The 23,700-nt window shown below is 52.4% G+C and overlaps 1 protein-coding gene across 2 annotated transcripts; it reads right to left on the bottom strand.

Moving 5' to 3' along the window:
* Positions 1-748: 748 nt before the first annotated feature.
* On the bottom strand, positions 749-23,293 carry MARCHF2 (membrane associated ring-CH-type finger 2). Of its 2 annotated transcripts, none has more exons than XM_039324541.1 (5): positions 23,110-23,293; positions 13,563-13,801; positions 7,810-8,005; positions 5,392-5,601; positions 749-1,824 (listed from the first exon to the last, which is right to left on the bottom strand). In XM_039324541.1, the coding sequence occupies exons 2-5, from the start codon at positions 13,736-13,738 to the stop codon at positions 1,666-1,668; spliced, it is 741 nt and encodes a 246-aa protein (XP_039180475.1). In that variant the 5' UTR covers positions 13,739-13,801; positions 23,110-23,293; the 3' UTR covers positions 749-1,665. The 2 variants fall into 2 exon arrangements, with proteins under 2 accessions (XP_039180475.1, XP_039180474.1); XM_039324540.1 differs by lacking the exon at positions 23,110-23,293 and adding an exon at positions 22,959-23,102.
* Positions 23,294-23,700: the final 407 nt, after the last annotated feature.

Below are 23,700 nucleotides of genomic sequence, written 5' to 3'. Positions count from 1 at the left end.
TAATGCTGCCCACAGCCAGCAGTTCGATCCTGACCAGCTTGAAGTTGACTCAGCCTTCCAACCCTTCTGAGGTCGGTAAAATGAGGACCCAGACTGTAAACCAGTGTAAACCATTTAGGAGCAGGCTGGAAACCACTATGGAGCTAAAAGCAGTGTTTCTCAACCTTGACCATTTTAAGGCATGTGGACTTCAACTCCCAGAATTCCACAGCCAGCGTTGCTGGCTGTGGAATTCTGGGAGTTGAAGTCCGCATGCCTTAAGATGGTCAAGGTTGAGAAAGGGAGATCCAACATAGAGGTGAGCGGAAATTTTCTGACTGGAAGAACAATTAATCAGTGGAACAGCCTGCCACCACCCCCACCCCCCCGGAGCTGTGGGCGCTACATCATTGGAGGTTTTCAAGCACAGACTGGGATGGTACAAGGTCGCTTGAGCAGGGGGTTGGACTAGAAGACCTCGAAAGCCCCTTCCAGCCCTCAGATTCTATGTTCTGGGTTGTAAGGCCCAGTCTTCGGTACTCTGCCCAGAACTGCCTCTTTTCAGACAGCTCAACAAGACCGGATCCTGTCCAAAGTCGGAGGGAAATCCTGATCAACCACATGCCGGCAGAAATGAGATGGGTCTACGAGCCCAGCCGAGGCGGTTTCAGCTCCGGCTGACCCGAACGAGCGAGTGAGACCAACCACTCTGGCTGACCAGTCAGCCCCGTCGTACGTCCACACACCATTAAGGCTACGGAGACCCCCGTGGCTGTTATTTCTGTAAGCCGGATGGCTACAGCGTTTATTTTTTATTTAAAAAAAAAAGGACACCCTCCGGTTTGCCGTCAGTTCGTTTTCTGTCGGTGTCGTTTTTGTTTGTCTCTTTCTGGGATCTCGAGATTGGGATCCACTCTCAAAAGGACAGGGTTCTCTAAGGCAGAGCAACATCACTGGGCAACGAGGAGGGGGAAAGACAAACAGCACCCCCCCCCTCCCCACCTACATAGTGCAAAAAATATAAAAGGGGCCGAGAGAGTCAGTGGTGGTGGGAGCCGTGACGGGGGGAACCGACCTTCTGGGTTTTTGCACGTGGCCCGTCCGTGTCTCTGAACAAGGCCTGCTGACCAGGCTGGACCCCCGGGCCGGAGAAGGGGGGACGGTCAAGCCCCCCTTGGGGGGGGGACCCTCTTGGCAGCCAGGGTTCTGGGAAGCAAAGCTGCCCCTGACACACGTGCACACACACACGCACAGCCCCACCGACAAGCTCCTTCCACAGTGATGTTTAGGAAGGGAGAAGGGCCCTGAACACAGCCGCTGGAAACTGAGAACAGTCATAAAATTATAATTACAACGATAATTAGGGTACTATAATATAAGATAGTTACGCGGGTCAAGGGAGAGGGGTATCCTTCTCCCCAGTGGGCCTCTGAGGACGGAGCGGGGCCGAAGGGCGCCCCTCGGCGGGCCGCGTCCCCAGGCCATTGCACACGCCCCGGGGAATCGGCTGTCTCTCGGCGGCGGGAGGGGGACGGGGGGGCTTGACCGATGACCGGGACGGCCAGCTCCCTTCCGGCTGGACCAGAGGTTTGGACAAGTCCGCCTTCTCGTCCTTTCGCCTTTTTCCTCTTCCTGCCTTCCGGCGCTTCGGAGCAGGGGAGGGAAACCACGAGGGGCGAGCCTGGCTCACACGGTGGTCTCGTCGGCTTTCTTCTTCAGCAGCTTGGCCGAGAGCAGGGAGTGAGGGGCCGGGGAGGGGTTCCTGGCGTCGGGAATCATCAGCCGGACCTTCTGGTTGGTCCTTCGCCACTCGGAATAGAGCTGGCAGTGGTAGCGGAACGACACCTGGGACGAAACAATAACAATAATAAATAACGATGACGATGATAATGATGATAATGATAATAATGAAGAAGTAGTAGTTGTTGTTGGAAGGGACTTTGGAGGTCATCTAGTCCAACCCCCTGCTCAGGCAGGAGACCCTATGCCAGTGATGGCGAACCTTTTAGAGACCCAAACTGCAACCCGAAACCCACGTATGCATCGTCGGGTGCCGAGTGGGCGTGGCCCATTGGGTGGGTGTGGCCCATTGGGTGGGTGTGGCCCATTGGGTGGGCATGGCCCATTGGGTGCGCGTGGCCCATTGGGTGGGTGTGACCCATCGGGTGGGCGTGGCCCATTGGGTGGGCGTGGCCCATTGGGTGGGCGTGACCCATTGGGTGGGCATGGCCCATTGGGTGGGAGTGGCCCATTGGGTGGGTGTGGCCCATTGGGTGGGCGTGACCCATTGGGTGGGCGTGGCCCATTGGGTGGGCGTGACCCATTGGGTGGGCGTGGCCCATTGGGTGGGCATGGCTGCAGGGGTAACGGCAGACTGGGTGGGACTAAAAAGTTCAATCTATCAATTCCAACTTTGCGAGGTCTTTTTTTATCCCACAAGAAGTTGAGATTGACCGATTGATTGAACCTTTTTTTCTTTTTTTGCACACGGCGGCAGAGGCCTAAAGCGAAAAGGTTTTATAAAACCCAGCTGAAGGCCCAGGACTGGGGCGACAGCGCGCGTGCCCACAGAGAGGGCTCTGCATGCCGCTTCTGGCACCCGTGCCATAGGTTCGCCACTACTGCCCTACACCATTTCAGACATGTGACTGTCTTGCCTCTTCTTAAAAACTTCCAGTGTTGGAGCACACAGAGTTTCTGGAGGCAGGCTATTCCACTGATTAACAGAATTACAGAGTTGGAAGGGACCTTAGAGGTCATCCAGCCCAACCCGCTGCTCAGGCAGGAAACCCTATACCATTTCTGACGAATGGCTGTTCAGTCTCTTCTTAAAAACTTCCAGTGTTGGAGCATCCACCGCTTCTGGAGCACAAGGCGAGGGAGGGGAGGAGGGAGGGAAGGGAGAGGGAGGGGGAGGGGCTTCCAATGGATCTTGCACCCACCCCCACCCCCGCCACCCCAGAGCTCCGATTCCGGCCCAGTAACTGAAACAACACAGGCAGTCCTCGACTTACGACTCACAACTCAGCCCAACATTTCCGTTGCTAAGCGAGACGGCTGCCGAGTGAGTTTTGCCTCCCGTTTTTGCGACCTTCCTTGCCACCGCTGTTAAACGAATCCATGCAGATGTTAAGCCAGTAACCTGGTTGTTAAGTGAAACCGGCTTCCCCCTCCCCCCCCGTTGACTTCACTTGCCGCAAAAGGGGATCATGTCACACACACACACACACACACACACACACACACACACACACACACACACGAACGCTGCACAACCGCCGTGTGAGCCGGTGGCCCAGCCTCTGAATTTGGATCATGGGGGGATGCCGTAAAGGTTGCTAAATGTGAAAAACGGTAAGTCACTTTTTTTCAGTGCCGCAGTAACTCTGAACGGTCACTAAACGCAAGATTGTAAGCCGAGGCCCGCCTTAACCATTGCCAATGAGGAGAATTAGCATTTGCCCTGCCCTGATTTTAGTCCCCCCAGCCCCCCCAAAAGGTTTAAAATACAATATAGTCTCACTCAAAAGACTGGTTTGTAAAGAAAGGTCTGAATTTCCCTTCCAAAAGCAGAAAGAATTGGGGAGGGGGGGGGGCAGGAGAGAGACTGAGTTTTTTATTTTGTCAAGGTAATGATTGAACAGCTGACCAGCTTATGTAATGTAAGATGTAATGATGGGAATGATCAGCAGAGTCTGTGTCCTTTTAAGAGCCAGCAGGGTCTGCGTCTTTAAGCCAGCAGGGTCTGTGTCTCTTTAAGAGCCAGCAGGGTCTGTAGTCCCTTTAAGAGCCAGCAGGGTCTGTGTCTTTTTAAGAGCCAGCAGGGTCTCTGTGTCCCTTTAAGAGCCAGCAGGGTCTGTGTCCCTTTAAGAGCCAGCAGGGTCTGTGTCTCTTTAAGAGCCTGTGTATAAAAGGGAAGGCTCCGCTGATGTGTTTTCTCTCTCTTCCGTTTCTTGTTGTAATTCTGGTGTGTTGGATCCTGCTCTATTAACACGTGTATTGTATATTGTTCCTGGTGTATGATATTATAGGTCGTGTAAGATAAACTATCATTTAATATAGACCACCATTTTACTCCTGGGTTACCTCACGCAATAAGACTATGCGCGGTCTGACATATTTATTTTTTTAATTGGAGATGTTGCCCACCTTAGCTGTCCCCCAAGCTGGAGAAAACCCCTGCTATGGCCCCACCCTTGCTGATGCCTCCAGGTTAAGGATGCTACCCTATGGCTCCCAGCTTCAATGCTGGGGTGGGGGGTCTTTTCTATTCTCTCCCATGGCCGCCTAGCTGGTCTGCTACTCCTTCAGACCAGAGTCCTTTCAGACCAGGGGTGGGGCATCTTGGCTCAGGAATTCTGGGAGTTGAAGTCCAAACCCCTGATTTAGACCCATGCAGAAAACCTTCTGCCCCTTTTAAGCATCTCGGACTAGGAGACTATTTCCCATAAAGCACAGACATCAAGCCAGGCAGATGTGTTTTGGAGGGGGGGGAGAGGGGAAGAAATTCAACAGTGGGAGAAAGGAGATGTAGGTTCAGCTCATCCTGTCCCGGAAGAGCAAGGGCGGTCCAGTCGGGGTCAAAGGAGCGGGACTGGACTTCCCAGTGGTCCACCTGGGGACGATTGTGCATTAAAAGGATGCGATCTGAAAAGGACGTGAAGGGTGAAGCTGAGTCACACGCACGGCGTTGAGAGAAATGGGGGCGGAGGCAGAAACGAGGAGAGCCGAAGCACTGATGGATTACCTTCCTTAGTTGGGTCATGGAACGTCTGCAAGGAAGCCCCCAAGCCCAGAGAGCACCCAGGACCCCCACAATCCTCCTCCCCCTCCTCTCCACAAGCCCCTTTCCCTCCCAGCACTGATGATGTTACCCAGTTGGGTCATGAAACGTCTGCAAGGAAGCCCCCAAGCCCAGAGAGCACCCAGGGCCCCCACAATCCTCCTCCCCCTCCTCTCCACAAGCCCCTTTCCCTCCCAGCTCTGATGATGTTACCCAGTTGGGTCATGAAACGTCTGCAAGGAAGCCCCCAAGCCCAGAGAGCACCCAGGGCCCCCACAATCCTCCTCCCCCTCCTCTCCACAAACCCCTTTCCCTCCCAGCACTGATGACGTTATCTAGTTGGGTCATGGAACGTCTGCAAGGAAACCCCCAAGCCCAGAGAGCACCCAGGACCCCCACAATCCTCCTCCCTCTCCCTCCATACACTGATGACGTTACCTAGTTGGGTCATGAAACGTCTGCAAGAAAACCCCCAAGCCCAGACAGCTCCCAGGGCCCCAGAGCGGGAAGGGGGCCTGGATCAGAAGCAGAGGGACACGCCTGGCATTGCAGGTCAAACGCTAAAAGTGGAGGCCCTTTCCCGAGGCGTGCAAGTGACCGTTATGGGAGCCGAGCCCACGAGCACTGACCAGTGTCCAGAGGACGTAGATGGTGAACAGGGCGATGGTCAGGGCAATGAGACCGATGGCCTCCAGGTGGCTGTTGAACTGCATGTGGTCCTGGGCGCCCCGCAGGCAGAGCCAGCCCGAGATGGCCGCCAGCGGAGTGATGAAGAGGAAGCAGGCCATGTCGCAAAACAGCGTCCGCTTCTCGTTGCGCGGGCCGGGGTGCCTGAGCCACTACAGCGGGAGGACAAAGAGAAGAGAGAACAACACCGTTGGAAGGGACCTTGGAGGTCTTCTAGTCCAACCCCCTGCTCAGGCAGGAAACCCTAGACCATTTCAGACCAATGGTTGTCCAGTCTCTTCTTAAAAAACCTCCAGTTTTGGAGCATTCGCCCCTTCTGGTGGCAAGCTGTTCCCCTGGTTAATTGTTCTCACTGTCAGGAAGTTTCTCCTTAGTTCCAGGTTGCTTCTTGATTAATGTCCATGGAGATTCTCAGCCATCCAAGCCACGGTTGTCCCAAAGGGGCTTTTTCAGAAGGCAACTGGACTCTCTTGTTTTTGCCTTCCAAGACGTTTTGCTTCTCATCCCAGAAGCCCCTTCTTCAGCTCTGACTGAAGAAGAACTTTCTCCCCCATCCAGTCAGAGCTGAAGAATCTTCGGGGAGGAGAAGCGAAAGGTCTTCCAAGAAAAACAAGAAAGTCCAGTTGCCTCCTCAAAAAAAGCATCTTTGGGATGACTCTCCTTGTTGAGTTTCCATCCATGGCTTCTCGTCCTACCTTCAGGCACCTTGGAGAACAGCTTGACTCCCTCTTCTTTGGGGCAGCCCCTGAGATACTGGAAGGCTGCTATCCTGTCCCCCCTCGTCCTTCTCTTCATTAAACTAGACAGACCCAATTCCACCAACCAGTTTTTATATGTTTTAGCCTCCAGTCCCCTAATCACCTTTGTTAACAATAATAATGATAAAGTTGGAAGGGACCTTGGAGGTCATCTAGTCCGACCCCCTGCTCAGGCAGGAAACCCTATACCATTTCGGACAAATGGCTGTCCAGTCTCTTCTTAAAAACTTCCAGTGTGGGAGCATTCACCGCTTCTGGAGGCAGGTTGTTCCACTGGTTAATTGTTCTCACGGTCAGGAAGTTTCCCCTTAATTCTAGATTGCTTCTCTCCTTGATGAGTTTCCACCCATTGCTTCTTGTCCTGCCTTCAGGTGCTTTGGAGAATAGCTTGACTCCCTCTTCTTTGGGGCAGCCCCTGAGATACTGGAACACTGCTATCCTGTCCCCCCTCGTCCTTCTCTTCATTAAACTAGAGTCCAGCCACAGGGGTAGGCAACCTTGGCTCTTTTATGACTCATGGACTTCAACTCCCAGAATTCCTCAGCCAGCATGGGGGAACTATGGCCCCTTTATGATTCGTGGACTTCAACTCCCAGAATTCCTCAGCCAGCATGGGGGAACTATGGCCCCTCATGACTCGTGGACTTCAACTCCCAGAATTCCTGAGCCAGCATGGCTCAGCTTGGAAACCTCTCCCTTTCCCCTCAGCATGGCTGGCTCAGGAATTCTGGGAGTTGAAGTCCACCAGTCATAAAAGAGCCAAGGTTGCCTTCCCCTGGTCTAGACAAACCCAATTCCAGCAACCGTTCTTCATACTTTTAGCCTCCAGCCCCCCGATCATCTTTGCTGCTCTTCTCTACCCTCTTTACTCTTTCCAGTGTCTCCACACCTTCTTTAGAGCAGTGTTTCTCAACCTTTTTAATGCCGCGACCCCCAACCGGTCGTAAGTTGAGGACTACTCAACCGGTTGTAAGTCGAGGACTACTCAACCGGTGCAGCACCGTTTGCAGAAGGGGACTTTTGGCGGGCTCAGCAGGGCAGAGACAGCCTGGACCATTCCTATTGGCTTTGGAAAGCCAATAGAATCAGACTCTATTCAAGAGAGTCTATTCTATTGGCTTTCAAAAGCCAATAGAATAAAAGGGAGGAGCACAGCTAAGGAAAAGGGGGAAAAAATGGCGGACTGCGTTGTTTGGCGACCCCCGTGAAATGGTCGCTCGACCCCAAATGGGGTCCCGACCCACAGGTGGAGAACCGCTGCTTTAGAGGTTGAGAGGAAGGAGAACATCAGGTGGGGAAGAGCTGACATGGGGAAGGGGGGGCTGGAGGAAGGAGGCACGTGGACAAGACGTCACACAATCCTCCTGCCAGTGTCTCCTGCCCAGGGCTGCTTCCACATCCCCGAAATCCATCCGGCACCTGAAGCCCATCTCAAACCACCCAGAATAACCCTGGAAGGAGTCAGACCAAATCGTACTGGTCCACCTGACCCGTCACCGGCTCCGAAGACGGTCCCAGAGGAGCCCACCTAACGCTCTCCTTGCGTGTGACAAAGCCCCCCTCCCCTCGCCCGCTCGGCAGGAGCCCGGGAAACGCACCCACCTCCGACAGGGGCCGGGGCCGCCTTTCCACCACAAACTCCGTGTGGCACAGCTCGCAGTAACTGGTGTTGGACGAGGACAGCCACTTCTCCAGGCAGCTTTTGTGGACGGTCCCCAAGGTGCCGGTGCAGTTGCAGGGCGAGAGCAGGCCCTCCCAGCTTCCGCCTTCATGGCAGATTCGACAGATCGGACCATCGCTGGAAAGGGAGACACCAGTAAGAAAAGGACCACCAGGGCCTGGGGGAGGGGAGGGGAGGAGGAGAGGTCTCCCATCGTCCGTTTTGGGAAGAGTGCCACAACCTTGCTGGAAAAACTCTCCGCTCCCAGGGCTGGCATCCCGAAAGCCGACACTCGGGCCGTCTCTCCGAGAGAAGTCAGCCCAAATTCCAGTTGGTGCGTAATTTCTTAAGCTACTAAAATTCCTCTGTTTGTAACCTACAACTGGCCGAAACGGCGCATCCCAGGGCTGTGGGTTTTGGACTTGATGTGCTTCGGATGGGCTAGGCCAGGGGTAGGCAGCCTTGGCTCTTTTATGACTCGCGGACTTCAACTCCCAGAATTCCTGAGCCAGCCTGGCTCAGCTTGGAAACCTCTCCCTTTCCCCTCAGCGTGGCTGGCTCAGGAATTCTGGGAGTTGAAGTCCACGAGTCATGAGGGGGCCATAGTTCCCCCATGCTGGCTGAGGGATTCTGGGAGTTGAAGTCCACGAGTCGTGAAGGGGGCCATAGTTCCCCCATGCTGTCTGAGGGATTCTGGGAGTTGAAGTCCACGAGTCGTGAAGGGGGCCATAGTTCCCCCATGCTGTCTGAGGGATTCTGGGAGTTGAAGTCCACCAGTCATGAGGGGGCCATAGTTCCCCCATGCTGTCTGAGGGATTCTGGGAGTTGAAGTCCACCAGTCATGAGGGGGCCATAGTTCCAACATGCTGGCTCAGGAATTCTGGGAGATGAAGTCCACCAGTCATAAAGCGGCCTAGGCCTAGGCCAGAGACAGGTAGCCTTGGCTCTTTTATGACTGGTGGACTTCAACTCCCAGAATTCCTGAGCCAGCCATGCTGAGGAGAAAGGGAGACGTTTCCAAGCTGAGCCATGCTGGCTCAGGAATTCTGGGAGTTGAAGTCCCCAAGCCGAAAGCCGACACTCGGGCCGTCTCCGAGAGAAGCTAGCCCAAATTCCAGTTGGTGCGTAATTTATTAAGCTACTAAAATTCCTCTGTTTGTGCAAATGTAAATAAGAAACCATGGGGCAATAAGCACAAATATTTCAAAGAAGAAAGAGGGGGGAAATGTAAAGAAGAGAAGAGTACTGTTATAAACTGCTGTTAACAAGAAAGGATATATTACGTTTGTATGTGTGTAATGTTTGTTGTGTTTTGTTTTGTTGGTCTAAAACAGTGGTTCTTAACCTGGGCGATATTGCCCCCCAGGGGGCGATTTCATTTTTCAGGGGGGCGATGGAATGAAAAGGGGCGATGCGGGGGCGAAGGAACGCAAAGGGGGAAATATGGGGGCGATGGAGCGAGACGTTTTGGGGACACTTTTGAGACTTTTTCGTACAGTGAACCGCTGTATATCTGTCGTACAAAAACATCAGATCGCTCGCTATTAGTGGATTGAACTGTGTTTTCAAATGTTCCTCCAGCTAGCTTCAGTACAGAACGCCGTACATATGTGAAGACGCATCGCTTATCTTCATGCGCGTTGTGCAGCAGCCTCTACCCATACAGTGGCGCATTATTGGCCAGAATATGGGAGATATGGGAAAAAGACTGGAAATAAATGATTTGCATCGATATGTCCCGATGAACAATTTTAAAGAAAACCAAAAAAGTGTTTGCATAAATTGAAGAATTATTTCCTATGTTATGACTGAGAGGTTATGGTGGGGGAAGGGGGCGATAACAACTTCCTCATTGGCTCAAAGGGGCGATTCGTTCAAAAAGGTTAAGAACCACTGGTCTAAAATAATAATAAAAATAAAAGGGGGGGGGGAGAATTCCTCTGTTTGTAACCCTCAACTGGCCGAAATGGCACATCCCAGGGCCGTGGGTTTTGGACTCAATGTGCTTCGGATGGGCTAGGGCAGGGGTAGGCAACCTTGGCTCTTTCATGACTGGTGGACTTCAACTCCCAGAATTCCTGAGCCAGCCTGGCTCAGCTTGGAAACCTCTCCCTTTCCCCTCTGCATGGCTGGCTCAAGAATTCTGGGAGTTGAAGTTCACGAGTCACAAAAGAGCCAAGGTTGCCTACCCCTGGGCTAGCTCAAAGAAGGCATCCAGAATTATGCGACTGAAATTTGGAGAAGCTGTGTCTGTTTCACCCAACTGTCATTGCATAGGCCTCCTGCAAGTTTCCCCAGCGTGGGAAGTCTCACTGGGGAAGCCAGCGGGAAGTCAGCCCTGCCTCCCCTGCCTTTTGGCCCATCTAGGCTCCTTCTGTTTCTTTGCCCAAGTGAGGAGAGACCTGGGAAACAAGGGCTCCATAAGTTGTCCAGTGTTCAACTGACCGTGGACTGATCTGTTTGGGGTATTTAACCAGCCTTGCTGCAAGCCAGGGGTGAAGTCAAGGCACTCAATCAGTTCTTTGGGGGTCCTGCTAAGCCAATGGTTCTCAACCTGTGGGTCGGGACTCCATTTGGGGTCGAACGACCATTTCACGGGGGTCGCCAAACAACGCAGTCTGCCATTTTCCCCCCCCTTTCCTTAGCTGTGCTACTCCCTTTTATTCTATTGGCTTTTGAAAGCCAATAGAATAGACTCTCTTGAATAGAGTCTAATTCTATTGGCTTTCCAAAGCCAATAGGAATTGTCCAGGCTGTCTCTGCCCTGCTGAGCCCGCTAAAAGTCCCCTTCTGCAAACGGTGCTGCACCGGTTGAGTAGTCCTCGACTTACGACCGGTTGAGTAGTCCTCGACTTACGACCGGTTGGGGATCGCGGCATTAAAAAGGTTGAGAACCACTGTGCTAAGGCTTGATCATCCCCATTCTGGCCAGAGACTGGGCCACGCGACCGAACCCCGTGGGGCAGAGGGGATGGGGTTGACTTTGACCGAGAGGGCACTTCGTCTCCCACTGTCTAAAAGCAGAGTTTACCGCTCTTATCTCTGGCCAGGGAGAAAATCCTGACGGGGGAATAGAAACCATTTCCCATCCATGGCACTTCCAAAAGGTGTTTCTCAACCTTGGCATTTTAGGATGGGTGGACCTCCACTCCCAGAATCCCCCAGCCAGCATGGGGAATTGAACCCACATTAAGAGGGGTGGACTTCCACTCCCAGAATCCCCCAGCCAGCATGGGGAATTGAATTGAACCCACATTAAGAGGGGTGGACTTCCGCTCCCAGAATCCCCCAGGCAGCATGGGGAATTGAAACCACTTTAAGAGGGGTGGACTTCCACTCCCAGAATTCCCCAGCCAGCATGGGGAATTGAACTGAACCCACATTAAGAGGGGTGGACTTCCCCTCCCAGAATCCCCCAGCCAGCATGGGGAATTGAACCCACTTTAGGACGGGTGGACTTCCGCTCCCAGAATCCCCCAGCCAGCATGGGGAATTGAACCCACTTTAAGAGGGGTGGACTTCCACTCCCAGAATCCCCCAGCCAGCATGGGGAATTGAATTGAACCCACATTAAGAGGGGTGGACTTCCGCTCCCAGAATCCCCCAGCCAGCATGGGGAATTGAACCCACTTTAAGAGGGGTGGACTTCCGCTCCCAGAATCCCCCAGGCAGCATGGGGAATTGAAACCACTTTAAGAGGGGTGGACTTCCACTCCCAGAATTCCCCAGCCAGCATGGGGAATTGAACCCACTTTCAGAGGGGTGGACTTCCACTCCCAGAATCCCCCAGCCAGCATGGGGAATTGAACCCACTTTAGGACGGGTGGACTTCCGCTCCCAGATTCCCCCAGCCAGCATGGGGAATTGAACTGAACCCACATTAAGAGGGGTGGACTTCTGCTCCCAGATTCCCCCAGCCAGCATGGGGAATTGAACCCACTTTAGGACGGGTGGACTTCCACTCCCAGAATCCCCCAGCCAGCATGGGGAATTGAACCCACTTTAGGACGGGTGGACTTTCGCTCCCAGAATCCCCCAGGCAGCATGGGGAATTGAACCCACTTTAGGACGGGTGGACTTCCGCTCCCAGATTCCCCCAGCCAGCATGGGGAATTGAACTGAACCCACATTAAGAGGGGTGGACTTCCGCTCCCAGATTCCCCCAGCCAGCATGGGGAATTGAACCCACTTTAGGACGGGTGGACTTCCGCTCCCAGAATCCCCCAGCCAGCATGGGGAATTGAACCCACTTTAAGAGGGGTGGACTTCCACTCCCAGAATCCCCCAGCCAGCATGGGGAATTGAATTGAACCCACATTAAGAGGGGTGGACTTCCGCTCCCAGAATCCCCCAGCCAGCATGGGGAATTGAACCCACTTTAGGACGGGTGGACTTCCGCTCCCAGAATCCCCCAGCCAGCATGGGGAATTGAACCCACTTTAAGAGGGGTGGACTTCCACTCCCAGAATCCCCCAGCCAGCATGGGGAATTGAACTGAACCCACATTAAGAGGGGTGGACTTCCACTCCCAGAATTCCCCAGCCAGCCTGCTCCTCCGCAGGGCTGCTGCTCTGATGTCTGCCCCTGAGGGCTGTTTTTTTCTGAAGCCACCACCGCCAGCGTGCCAGGGCTGTGGCCGGGCCCGGGGAAGCCCCCTGGACGCCCAACGCCCGGGAGGCTCCTCTCCTTCCTGGGGGGGGGGTCTCCTTGGGAGCCAGACCCGGCCTGACTTTCTCACCCAGGCAGGTCTGCTCGCAGGCAGCCCAGGTGGGTTTCGCCCAGAAAAAAGGTCTGAAGGGCATCCTCAGCCTTGCCCGCTCCCAAGGGGGCGTTCCTTGACATTAAATGAAAAAAATGAGGACCTAGATTGTTGGGGGCAATGTAAATATATATATATATATATATATATATATATATATATATATATATATATATATATATATACACATACACATTGCTTACTGGTGTACACCGCTTAGAGCAGTGGTTCTCAACCTTTTTAATGCCGCGACCCCCCAACCAGTCATAAGTCAAGGACTACTCGACCGGTCGTAAGTCGAGGACTACTCAACGGGTGCAGCACCGTTTGCAGAATGGGACTTTGGGCGGGCTCAGCAGGGCAGAGACAGCCTGGGCAATTCCTATTGGCTTTGGAAAGCCAATAGAATGAGACTCTATTCAAGAGAGTCTCTTCTATTGGCTTCCAAAAGCCAATAGAATAAAAGGGAGTAGCACAGCTAAGGAAAAGGGGGGGAAAAAATGGCGGACTGCGTTGTTTGGCGACCCCCGTGAAATGGTCGCTCGACCCCAAATGGGGTCCCCACCCACAGGTGGAGAACCGCTGGCTTAGAGAATGCTTGCACTTAAAAGCGGTATATAAGTCTCATAAATAAATAAATAAATAAAACCGGTGGGGGGGGGAGTTGTGAGTCACGACTCACAACGGGTGCAACACAACCTGAGATTCGCTCTAACTTTGGCCCGGCACGGGAGCCGTTGCCTCCCTCCTCTTCAACGCCAACCAGCCGGTGTTCAAGGTTGCAGCCTCCGAGGTGCCCATCCAATTCCTGTCCGTTGCTCTGCTCTTTGGCTGGCCCGCAGCCACCCACCCACCCACCCACACCCACGCACACACACAGAGAGAAACACACCTTCCCCTCAGACATTAGTCAAGCCGGCACGGACCGGGCCTCACCTCTGCGGGCCCAGGGCTTTGATCACCGTGGAGAGCAGCCGTCCGTCCTTGGCGGTGACCTGGGTGACGTACTGGGGGCGCCCCAGATCCGAATCGTCCACTGACTTGGACAAGGTGGCACTGCCCGGACAGTCACACAGCGAGCCAGGGAGGTGGCAGCAATCTCCCGTTGTCATGGCAACAGTGGAGGGGGGGGCACGATGCTGGGTTCAGCACCCAGACAGCCGGTTCATGATAAGCTGCAAACGAGAGAGAGAGAGAGAGAGAGAGAGAGAGAGAGAGAGAGAGAGAGAGAGGATATGAAACGAGAAAGGCCCGTGCATGCTGTTTCGTTAATTAGATTTTAATCAATCCATCCATCCATTTTTATGCCACCTGGAGCCCAGCTGATTCTAGACTCTGTCCTTCAGCCAGAGGTCCAAAGTGGGCTGCAAGGAGGGAACTTGCCCACGCTAATTCATTTTGCTCGGCGCATCCCCTGCATCGGCTAAGGTTTTTTTTTTTTTAATTGAAAAGTTTTATACAAGTTTTAAACAATATCCCCCCCCCCCTAAAATAACCCCCTCCCTCCCCCCTCACTTCCCAGAGCTGGTTACAGGGTTACAAATAAACAAACAAATTCTAAATAAACTTATCCCACTATACAAATAATAAAATCGATAATATACTTTAACTCAGGTTTTTCTTTTTTAAAAAATTAAAAGAGAGCAACACATGCACACACGCACACACACACACACAATATATATCTGTCTACATCTCCACCATGGAGGATTCCACACAACCAAATTTCCCTCAACCAGGGATCCCTGCTACATCCAGACGTACAGTGGCTCCAACTGACCGCCTGGCGCTTGAGCGGAGTCTCTTAGAGCAGTGGTTCCCAACCTTTTTAATGCCGCGACCCCCCAACTGGTCGTAAGTCGAAGACTACTCAACCGGTCGTAAGTCGAGGACTACTCAACTGGTGCAGCCCCGTTTGCAGAAGGGGACTTTGGGCGGGCTCAGCAGGGCAGAGATAGCCTGGACAATTCCTATTGGCTTTTGAAAGCCAATAGAATTAGACTCTATTCAAGAGAGTCTATTCTATTGGCTTTCAAAAGCCAACAGAATAAAAGGGAGGAGCACAGCTAAGGAAAAGGGGGGGGGGGAAATGGCGGACTGCGTTGTTTGGTGACCCCCGTGAAATGGTCGTTCGACCCCAAATGGGGTCCCAACCCACAGGTGGAGAACCACTGTCTTAGAGACAAACAACTTCTCACAAAGAGTCATTAAGACTCTCCAGGCCTCTAGAAGGCCTACAACTAACAGGATCTACGATTCCACTTGGAAAAATTATTGCGGTGGGCGCAACAGGCAACAACTAGACCCATGCAACATCTCTATCCCAGATATCTTGGACTACCTAGCAGAGGGCCTGGATAGGGGGTTAGCACCCAACACAATTCGTAGACAGGTGGCTGCCCTATCAACCATAATACGGCAACTCTGAAACTTTAGCAGAGGAGAGTTGTTTAAAAAAACCCAAAAGAGACAAGAGCAGGTGTGTAAAAACCATCTTCGACACCCCCCCGTTAAAGTTGTGGGTGATAAAGCCGCAAAAAGGAAGAGTTTGCTTGAGCTTCTCTCCTACACCGATTACTCGATAGTCAGGGAGTCAAGCTATTCTCCAAAGCACCTGAAGGCAGGACAAGAAGCAACGGGTGGAAACTCATCAAGGAGAGAAGCAACCTGGAACTAAGGAGAAACTTCCTGACAGGGAGAACAATTAGCCAGTGGAACTCCTTGCCTCCAGAAGCGGTGAATGCTCCAACACTGAAAGTTTTTTAAGAAGAGACTGGACAGGCATTTGTCCGAAATGGTGTAGGGTTTCCTGCCTGAGCAGGGGGTTGGACTAGATGACCTCCAAGGTCCCTTCCAACTTTACTATTATTATGGATCATCGCACAGTCAGCCAGATGTTCAGACTGGATTTGGCATTTTGTCTACCTATCGAGTCCTTACCCAGGACCTGGGATAGGTAGATGTGGATGTTTGATGGTATTACAGGTATCGTCGCAGGATGGAAGTAGTTCCTAATAAGGCTGCCTTTTGCAATTGACTAATAGCGAATTTGTCAATGCCAATGGTGTTCAAGTGTTGCTCCAGTTGTTTTGGGATTGCACCTAAGGAGCCTATTACTATTGGTACTACCCTTGCTTGCTTTTGCCACAGTCTTTCTATTTCTATTTGTAGATCTTTGTATTTTGTTATCTTCTCCAGTTCTTTCTCGTCTATTCTGCTGTCTCCAGGCACTGCAACGTCCACTATCCAGACTTTTTTGTCTTTCTTATTGACAGTTGTTAAGTCTGGGGTGTTATGTTGCAGGTGCTTGTCTGTTTGAATTCTGAAGTCCCAGAGCAGTTTAATTTTATCGTTTTCTATGACTTTCTCTATTTTATGATCTCACCAGTTTTTGCTTACAGGCAAATGATATTTTTTGCAGATCTTCCAATGCACCATTGTTGCTACTTTGTCATGCCGCTGCTTGTAATTATTATTATTATTATTATTATTGTTATTATTATCTTCCTGGAGACGGAACAAAAAAGTTCTATATCTCTGGAAGAAGCAAGTCTCTTGGAGAGGAAGGTGGGGGGAAATCTGCCTCTGCCCTCTTGTTTTCCAAAATAAGGGGCTGGGTCAAAGCAACGGTAGAAGATTGACTGACACAATTTAATCCACCCGTTTTTTTTCTTCAAAAAAAAAAAAAAATGAACGTGCGACGGACTGCTTGAAGGAGCCCAGACGTCTTCCTCTGCGGAAACAGCCTTCCAAAACGGGCTTTGCTAAAGGGGTCTCTCGACCTGTAACTCTTCCTGACCTGATGCAGGAAACCCCCCCCCCCAACCATTAACCTTTGGGCCTGCCGGCTGCAGCAACGGATGGAGACCAAAGGTCCCCTCCCAGACGGTGACGGTCAGGAAGGCCTTTCCCTCTTCTGAGTGACATATGCTGTGAATGCTCCAACACTGGAAGTTTTTAAGTATTCAAAAGCCAATAGAATAAAAGGGAGTAGCACAGCTAAGGAAAAGGGGGGAAAAAATGGCGGGCTGTGTTGTTTGGCGACCCCCATGAAATGGTCGTCCGACCCCAAATGGGGTCCCAACCCACAGGTGGAGAACCACTGCTCTAGAACGTCGTGCACCCCTGATACAGTCGAAATAGTAATAGTAATAGTAGTAAAGTTGGAAGGGACCTTGGAGGTCATTTAGTCCAACCCCCTGCTCAGGCAGGAAACCCTATACCATTTTGGACAAACGGCTATCCAGTCTCTTCTTAAAAACTTCCAGTGTTGGAGCATTCACCACTTCTGGAGGCATATAAAGAACGGCTGCAGGAACTGGGAATGGCCAACCTAGAGAAAAGAAGGACCAGGGGGGACAGCATAGCGACGTTCTAGCATTTGAGGGGCTGCCCCGAAGAAGAGGGAGTCAAACTATTCTCCAAAGCACCAGAAGGCAGGACAAGAAGCAAGGGATGGAAACTGAGCAAGGAGAGAAGCAATCTGGAATTATGGAGAAACGTCCTGACAGTGAGGGCAATTAACCAGTGGAACAGCTTGCCACCAGAAGTTGTGGGCGCTCCATCACTGGAGACTGGACAGTCACTTGTCTCAAATGGGAGAGGGTCTTCTGCTTGGGCCGTGGTTTGGGGATGTCTAGTTTAACGAAGAGAAGGACGAGGGGGGACAGGATAGCAGGGTTCCAGTATCTCAGGGGCTGCCCCAAAGAAGAGGGAGTCAAGCTATTCTCCAAAGCGCCTGAAGGCAGGATAGGAAGCAACAGGTGGAAACTAACCAAAGAGAGAAGCAACCTAGAACTAAGGAGAAATTTCCTGACAGTTAGAACCATTAACCAGTGGAACAACCTGCCTCCAGAAGTTGTGGGCGCTCCATCACTGGAGACTGGACAGTCCCTTGTCTCAAATGGGAGAGGGTCTTCTGCTTGGGCCGTGGTTTGGACTAGACAGAGAGTTCCCCAACCTTTCCAGGTTGGCAGCCCAGGGCAGGGGCAGGCAGGAAGAGGGGATGGTTTTGGGGGGGCGCACGTATGCACGAGACCCCTTGCTCACGCGAGTGGAGCCGCAAGCCCCGCCACGCTTGTATGAGTGAGCTCCCGAGCACGTGACACTTGTGTGAGGGGGGCTGTGTGCACACTGGCTGGCCAGCCACTCCTGCGGCCCATTTGCGAATAGGCCATGAACCAGTCACGGCCCACCGGACTAGAAGACCTCCAAGATCCCTTCCAGCCCTATTCTGATTGGCCAATCGATCAACTGAGCCCCTGGGGTGAGTCCACACAGCCCCCCGTTTATCCCACGGGAATCCACTCCTGGCGGGGGACGAGGGAGAGCAGCCCACTCAGAGTCCCATGGCAGCCGAAAGGCAGAACGGTGGAAGTGGCCAAACGAAGTGACTGCCGCGGTGGGCTTCCCGGCCCCGGGTGACCCCAAAACGGCTTCCGGCTGATGGTGAAAGAGAGCCGCGGCCGAGATTCAGATGGCCTTTGATTTTGTCCAGAGAGTAAACAGGGGGACAAGAAGGTGGGACACAGGTGTGGCTGAAGGAAACGCCTCCCTGTTTAACAGTCAAGCGACCAGCGCAGCTCCCAGAAAAAGAACAATTTAACTCCCACACTCATACACACACACACACACACACACACACTTTCTCACACAAGAGACACACTGACCCTTACTGGCTACATCTGGCACGGAAAGGCCAGACAGGGGTTTGGTCTTAGAAACTGAGCTGTCAGAAGATGGGGGGGGGGGGAATCAGAAACCTGCCAACGCCAACATCCCGAGGCGGTTCATGGGGCCTTCAAATTCTAACACAGCACCGTGGAGATGCGGGAAACGGCCCTGCTTTATTTATTTTATTTATTTATGAGACTTATATACCGCTTTAAGTGCAAGCACTCTCTAAGCAGTGTACACCAGTAAGCAATGTATGTATATATGTGTGTGTGTGTGTATATATATATATATATATATATATATATATATATATATATATATATATGCGTTTAAGAAAATTAAAAACGTGAACCCTGGGAATGTTCATAATGAGAAATAAAATGATCACCAGGGTAATAAAACTATAAAATTTATTAAAAAGCGCCTAGCTTTCGCCGTCACCTGCCGGCATCCTCAGGGCTAGTGCGCCAGGGAGTGAGAGAGTCACTTTTATAGGAGTAGTGAAGTCTGCGCACGACTCCTCGACCTCGTCATCGGGCCTAAATAGGGTGACTGCGCACGATTGGTCTGTTCCTTTCTATTCATTTCAACTGCACGTTGAAAGGAGGATGAACGTGCAGTTGAAATGAATAGAAAGGAACAGACCAATCGTGCGCAGTCACCCTATTTAGGCCCGATGACGAGGTCAAGGAGTCGTGCGCAGACTTCACTGCACCTATAAAAGTGACTCTCTCACTCCCTGGCGCACTAGCCCTGAGGATGCCGGCAGGTGACGGCGAAAGCTAGGCGCTTTTTAATAAATTTTATAGTTTTATTACCCTGGTGATCATTTTATTTCCTATCATATATATATATATATATATATATATATATATATATATATATATATATATTGTCCAAATAATAATGATCACCAAGAGAATATCTATCAAAAATAGAATTTAATCCACCGAGCTTTCGTCAAATACACTTGACATCGTCAGGTTTAAAAGGCAAACGCCAGGGGGGAGTCTTATATACAGTTGTTTAATGCCTGTTTAAACAACTGTATATAAGACTCCCCCCCCCGCGCGACGTATTTGACGAAAGCTCGGTGGATTAAATTCTATTTTTGATAGATATTCTCTTGGTGATCATTATTATTTGGACAATATGAATATTCCCAAGAGTCGCATTTTTGTTTTTATTTCTAATATATATATATATATATATATATATATATATATATTATATATATAATATTATACCTTGCCCCCAACAATCTGGGTCCTCATTTTACCTACCCCGGAAGGATGGAAGGCTGAGTCAACCTTGAGCCGGTGAGATTTGAACTGCTCACCTGCTGAACACAGTCAGATAATATGAACAGAGGAAGAGAAAAGGTGCGTGTTGTGCCCATGCTGGGGAAGCCAAGTTAAACAGCTAGTGTGTGTGTGTGTGTGTGTGCCTTCGCGTCCCTGTGGGGTCCTAACAACTGCCTGGGCAAGTCCCCGTAGTTTTCTTGGCAAGGTTTCCAAAGTGGCTGGCCTCTGCCTCTCTCCCTCCCAGGGATGAGAGAAAGCGACTGGGCCGAGGGCAGCCAGCTGGCCGTGTGCCCAAGGCAGGACTAGAACTCAGGGCCCCAGGGTTCACAGCCTGGGACTTTGAAGTGTCAGTTACTCCAAGCTAGCTGTCAAAAATTAAAGAAAGCAGCTGTTATCAAGGCTGGAAATGAACACAGAGCAAAAAGAGAGTTTTCCACACTCCAAAACTCAGAAGGGGACATGCAAGCAATCCCCTAGAACAGGGGTTGGCCACCTGAAATCTTGTAAGACTCGTGGACTTCAACTCCCAGAATTCCTGAGCCAGCCATGCTGAGGGGAAAGGGAGAGGTTTCCAAGCTGAGCCAGGCTGGCTCAGGAATTCTGGGAGTTGAAGTCCACAAGTCATAAAAGAGCCAAGGTTGCCTACCTCTGGCCTAGGCCTAGGCTGCTTCATGACTCGTGGACTTCAACTCCCAGAATTCCTGAGCCAGCCATGCTGAGGGGAAAGGGAGAGGTTTCCAACTGAGCCATGTTGGCTCAGGAATTCTGGGAGTTGAAGTCCACGAGCCATGAGGGGGCCATAGTTCCCCCATGCTGGCTGAGGAATTCTGGGAGTTGAAGTCCACGAGCCATGAGGGGGCCATAGTTCCCCCATGCTGGCTGAGGAATTCTGGGAGTTGAAGTCCACGAGCCATGAGGGGGCCATAGTTCCCCCATGCTGGCTGAGGAATTCTGGGAGTTGAAGTCCATGCACTTTAAGAGCTGCCCCTGTTGAGAAACACAGGGAGAAACGAGGCTGGCCCAGCAAGACTCTCCTTATGTGCCTGCCAAGTTGTCATCATGAACACAACAGAGGAACAGTGTGGCAGGAAACGAGTCCTGCACAACTTCCTGAAGAGCAAACCAGAGGAGTTGCTCTTTTGTCTTAAGGCTCTCCTAGGCTGCCAGGCCTTAAAGCCAATCCAGTCAAGTACGGCTCCTCTCTTATATTTCTAAAAACAACAACAATAAAGTTGGAAGGGACCCTGGAGGTCATCGAGTCAAACCCCCTGCTCAGGCAGGAAACCCTATACCATTTCGGACAAAGGGCTGTCCAGTCTCTTCTTAAAAACTTCCAGTGTTGGAGCATTCACCACTTCTGGAGGCAGGTGGTTCCACTGGTTAATTGTTTTCCCTGTCAGGAAGTTTCTCCTTAGTTCCAGGTTGCTTCTCTCCTTGATTAGTTTCCATCCATTGCTTCTTGTCTTGCCTTCAGGCACTTTGGAGAATAAGTTGACCCTCTAATCTTTGAAACAGCCCTTGAAATGTTGGAAGACTGCTGTCATGTCCCCCCTCGTCCTTCTCTTCATTAAACTAAACATCCACAATTTCAGCAACCGTTCCTCATGTGCTTTAGCCTCCAGTCCCCTGATCCTCTTTGTTGCTCTTCTCTGCACTCTCAACATCTTTTTTACATCATGGTGACCAAAACTGGATGCAGGTTGTTCCACTGGTTAATGGTTCTCACTGTCAGGAAGTTTCTCCTTAGTTCTAGGTTGCTTCTCTCCTTGGTTAGTTTCCATCTGTTGTTTCTTGTCCTGCCTTCAGGTTCTTTGGAGGATAGCTTGACTCCCTCTTCTTTGGGGCAGCCCCTGAGATACTGGAACACTGCTATCATGTCCCCCCTTCTCCTTCTCTTCATTAGACTGGACATACCCAATTCCAACAACCGTTCTTTGTATATTTTAGCCTCCAGTCCCCTATTAAACCAACATATATAGTTACCCATCGACCAGAAAGCCCTGAGGAGTGATGAGTGGAGCTAGGGTCACAATTTAAAAGAAGGGTCTCCAACCATGACAACTTTTAAGACCTGTGGACTTCCAACTGCCAGAATTCCCCAATCAGAACGGTTGGCTAGAGAATTCTGGGAGTTGAAGGCCAAAAAAAAAAAAATGCTGGCTGGGGAATTCTGGGAGTTGACGTGCACAAGTCTGGAAGTTACCAATTGTGGGAAAACCCTGATTTACATCCATCCATAAGACTAGCCCCATCTGCCAATCATCCCAGGCCATACTATTGATCCTTTGACCCCGGGGCCAAATCAACCCAGCCTTCCGGTAAGCCAGGAAGGTCCAGCCTGTCCCATAAGCCACAGCAGAGAAAGCACCCTGGCCATGCCCATCCTGGGGGACACAGCCACACTCCCTCCCTCCCCCCCAGCCGCCTGCGTAGAAGAGGAGAGAAGAGGAGAGGAGGTGGCCCCACAACAAACTCAAGGCCACCCCAACAGAGCGCACTGCCAATACAGGCAGTCCTCTGACTTACGACGGTTCCTTTAGCGACTGTTCAAAGTTACAGCACTAAAAAAAGTGACTTACGGTCGTTTTTCACACTTACGACCGTTACAGCATCCCTGTGGTCAGGTGATCCAAATTCAGATGCTTAGCCACCGTCTTGTCTTTATGACGGTTGCGGTGTCCTGGGGCATGTGTGTGTGTGTGTGTGTGTGTCATGTGATCCCCTTTTTGCGACAAAGTTCAAGAGGGGAAGCCAGATTGACTGAGCAAGCCTGTCCCCAACCGAAGCAACGCAGAGATTCGCTGAACGACTAGCGGCCAGAAAGGTCGTACCCGGGGGGAGGGAGGGGGGGGCAAAGCTCCCTGTTCAGTTTAATTCGGGAATGGGGATGGAATAGAGCTGGGAGAGACCCCCGGAGGTCTTCTAGTCCAGCCCCCCTGCTCGAGCAGGAGAACCTATCCCCGTCGCAGACGAGCGGCTGTCCGCTCCCTCCTTGATTTCTGGCTCCGTCGTAAGGCGAGGACTACCTGCAGCGGCCATTGACAGGTGACCGAGGCATGGGGGGGTTCTCCCCCCCCCCACACAGAGGACCTAGAAAGGGTGCATAAAATGTAAACCCCCCCCCTCCCCCCTCCTCCTCCCAGGGCTGGAATCGGCCCAGAAGGGGGAGGGGGAAGAGTGAAGTCCAGGGAAAGGAGACCACCAGGAAACTCCAGGGCTGCCGGGAGATGGGGAAGGGGCTTCCCTCACACCCCCCCCACCCTAATGCTGCGAGGGCTCCCCGGAGGCGGGGGGGGCCGAGACCCCCCTGGAAGGGACCCCCCCACACACCATTCCCCCCCCCCAGGCTCACCCCAGGCCGGCGGCAGAGACGGCGTCCGTCCTTCGGGCTCCGCTGCCGCAGCGCCCGCCGAACCGGCCAGGCCTCCTCCTCCTCCTCCTCCATCGGCTCCGGGCCTCCCTGCTGCTGTCACTCAAGCCGGCCTCGCCCCGCCCCTTCTCACCTGCGCCCCGCCCCTTCCGCCGCCGGGACGCTCCTCAGCGTCGAGGTCCGGCCCGACCCATCTCCTCCGGCCGGCGCTGAGGGGGCGCGGGAGGGAGGCCGCTCGCCCGCCCGCCGCCTCCGCCGCCGCCGCCGGCGCTTCTGTCAGCCGCCTCGCCCGACCTGCGCACCTGACGGGGGAGCCGGGCCCCGCCCCTTTTCCCCCGCGCCCCTCCCACCCGCGCGCGACCAACCCGCTTCCAGAGCCGTCCTAGGAGAAGAGCCAATCGGCGGCGGCGTCAGGGCGAAGAAGCGCCCGCCTCTGAGAAGGGAGGGAGGGGGGGTAAAAAAAGAGAGGAAGTTCGCGCATGCGCATCTCTCACCGTGTTTTTTTATTTTTTCCCCTTTCCCACTCCGGCTCGGCTTTTCCGCGACTGGCGGGGAGAGGGAGGACCGGGGAAGCCACGCCCCCTTCCGTGCTGCTCGTTCTTCCTCTGGCTGGGGGATTCTGGGAGTTGAAGTCCAGGCGTCTTAAAACTGGGGGTGGACAAACAAAGCCCTGGACGGCAAAGTCTTCCAGTATTTGAGGAGCGGCCCCAAAGAGGAGGTCAAG

The sequence above is a fragment of the Crotalus tigris genome, unplaced genomic scaffold, assembly GCF_016545835.1.
Source record: "Crotalus tigris isolate CLP2741 ecotype Arizona unplaced genomic scaffold, ASM1654583v1 scf7180000024302.2721777, whole genome shotgun sequence".
Classification (NCBI taxonomy): domain Eukaryota; kingdom Metazoa; phylum Chordata; class Lepidosauria; order Squamata; family Viperidae; genus Crotalus; species Crotalus tigris.
This window is presented reverse-complemented; position numbering and strand designations above follow the sequence as displayed.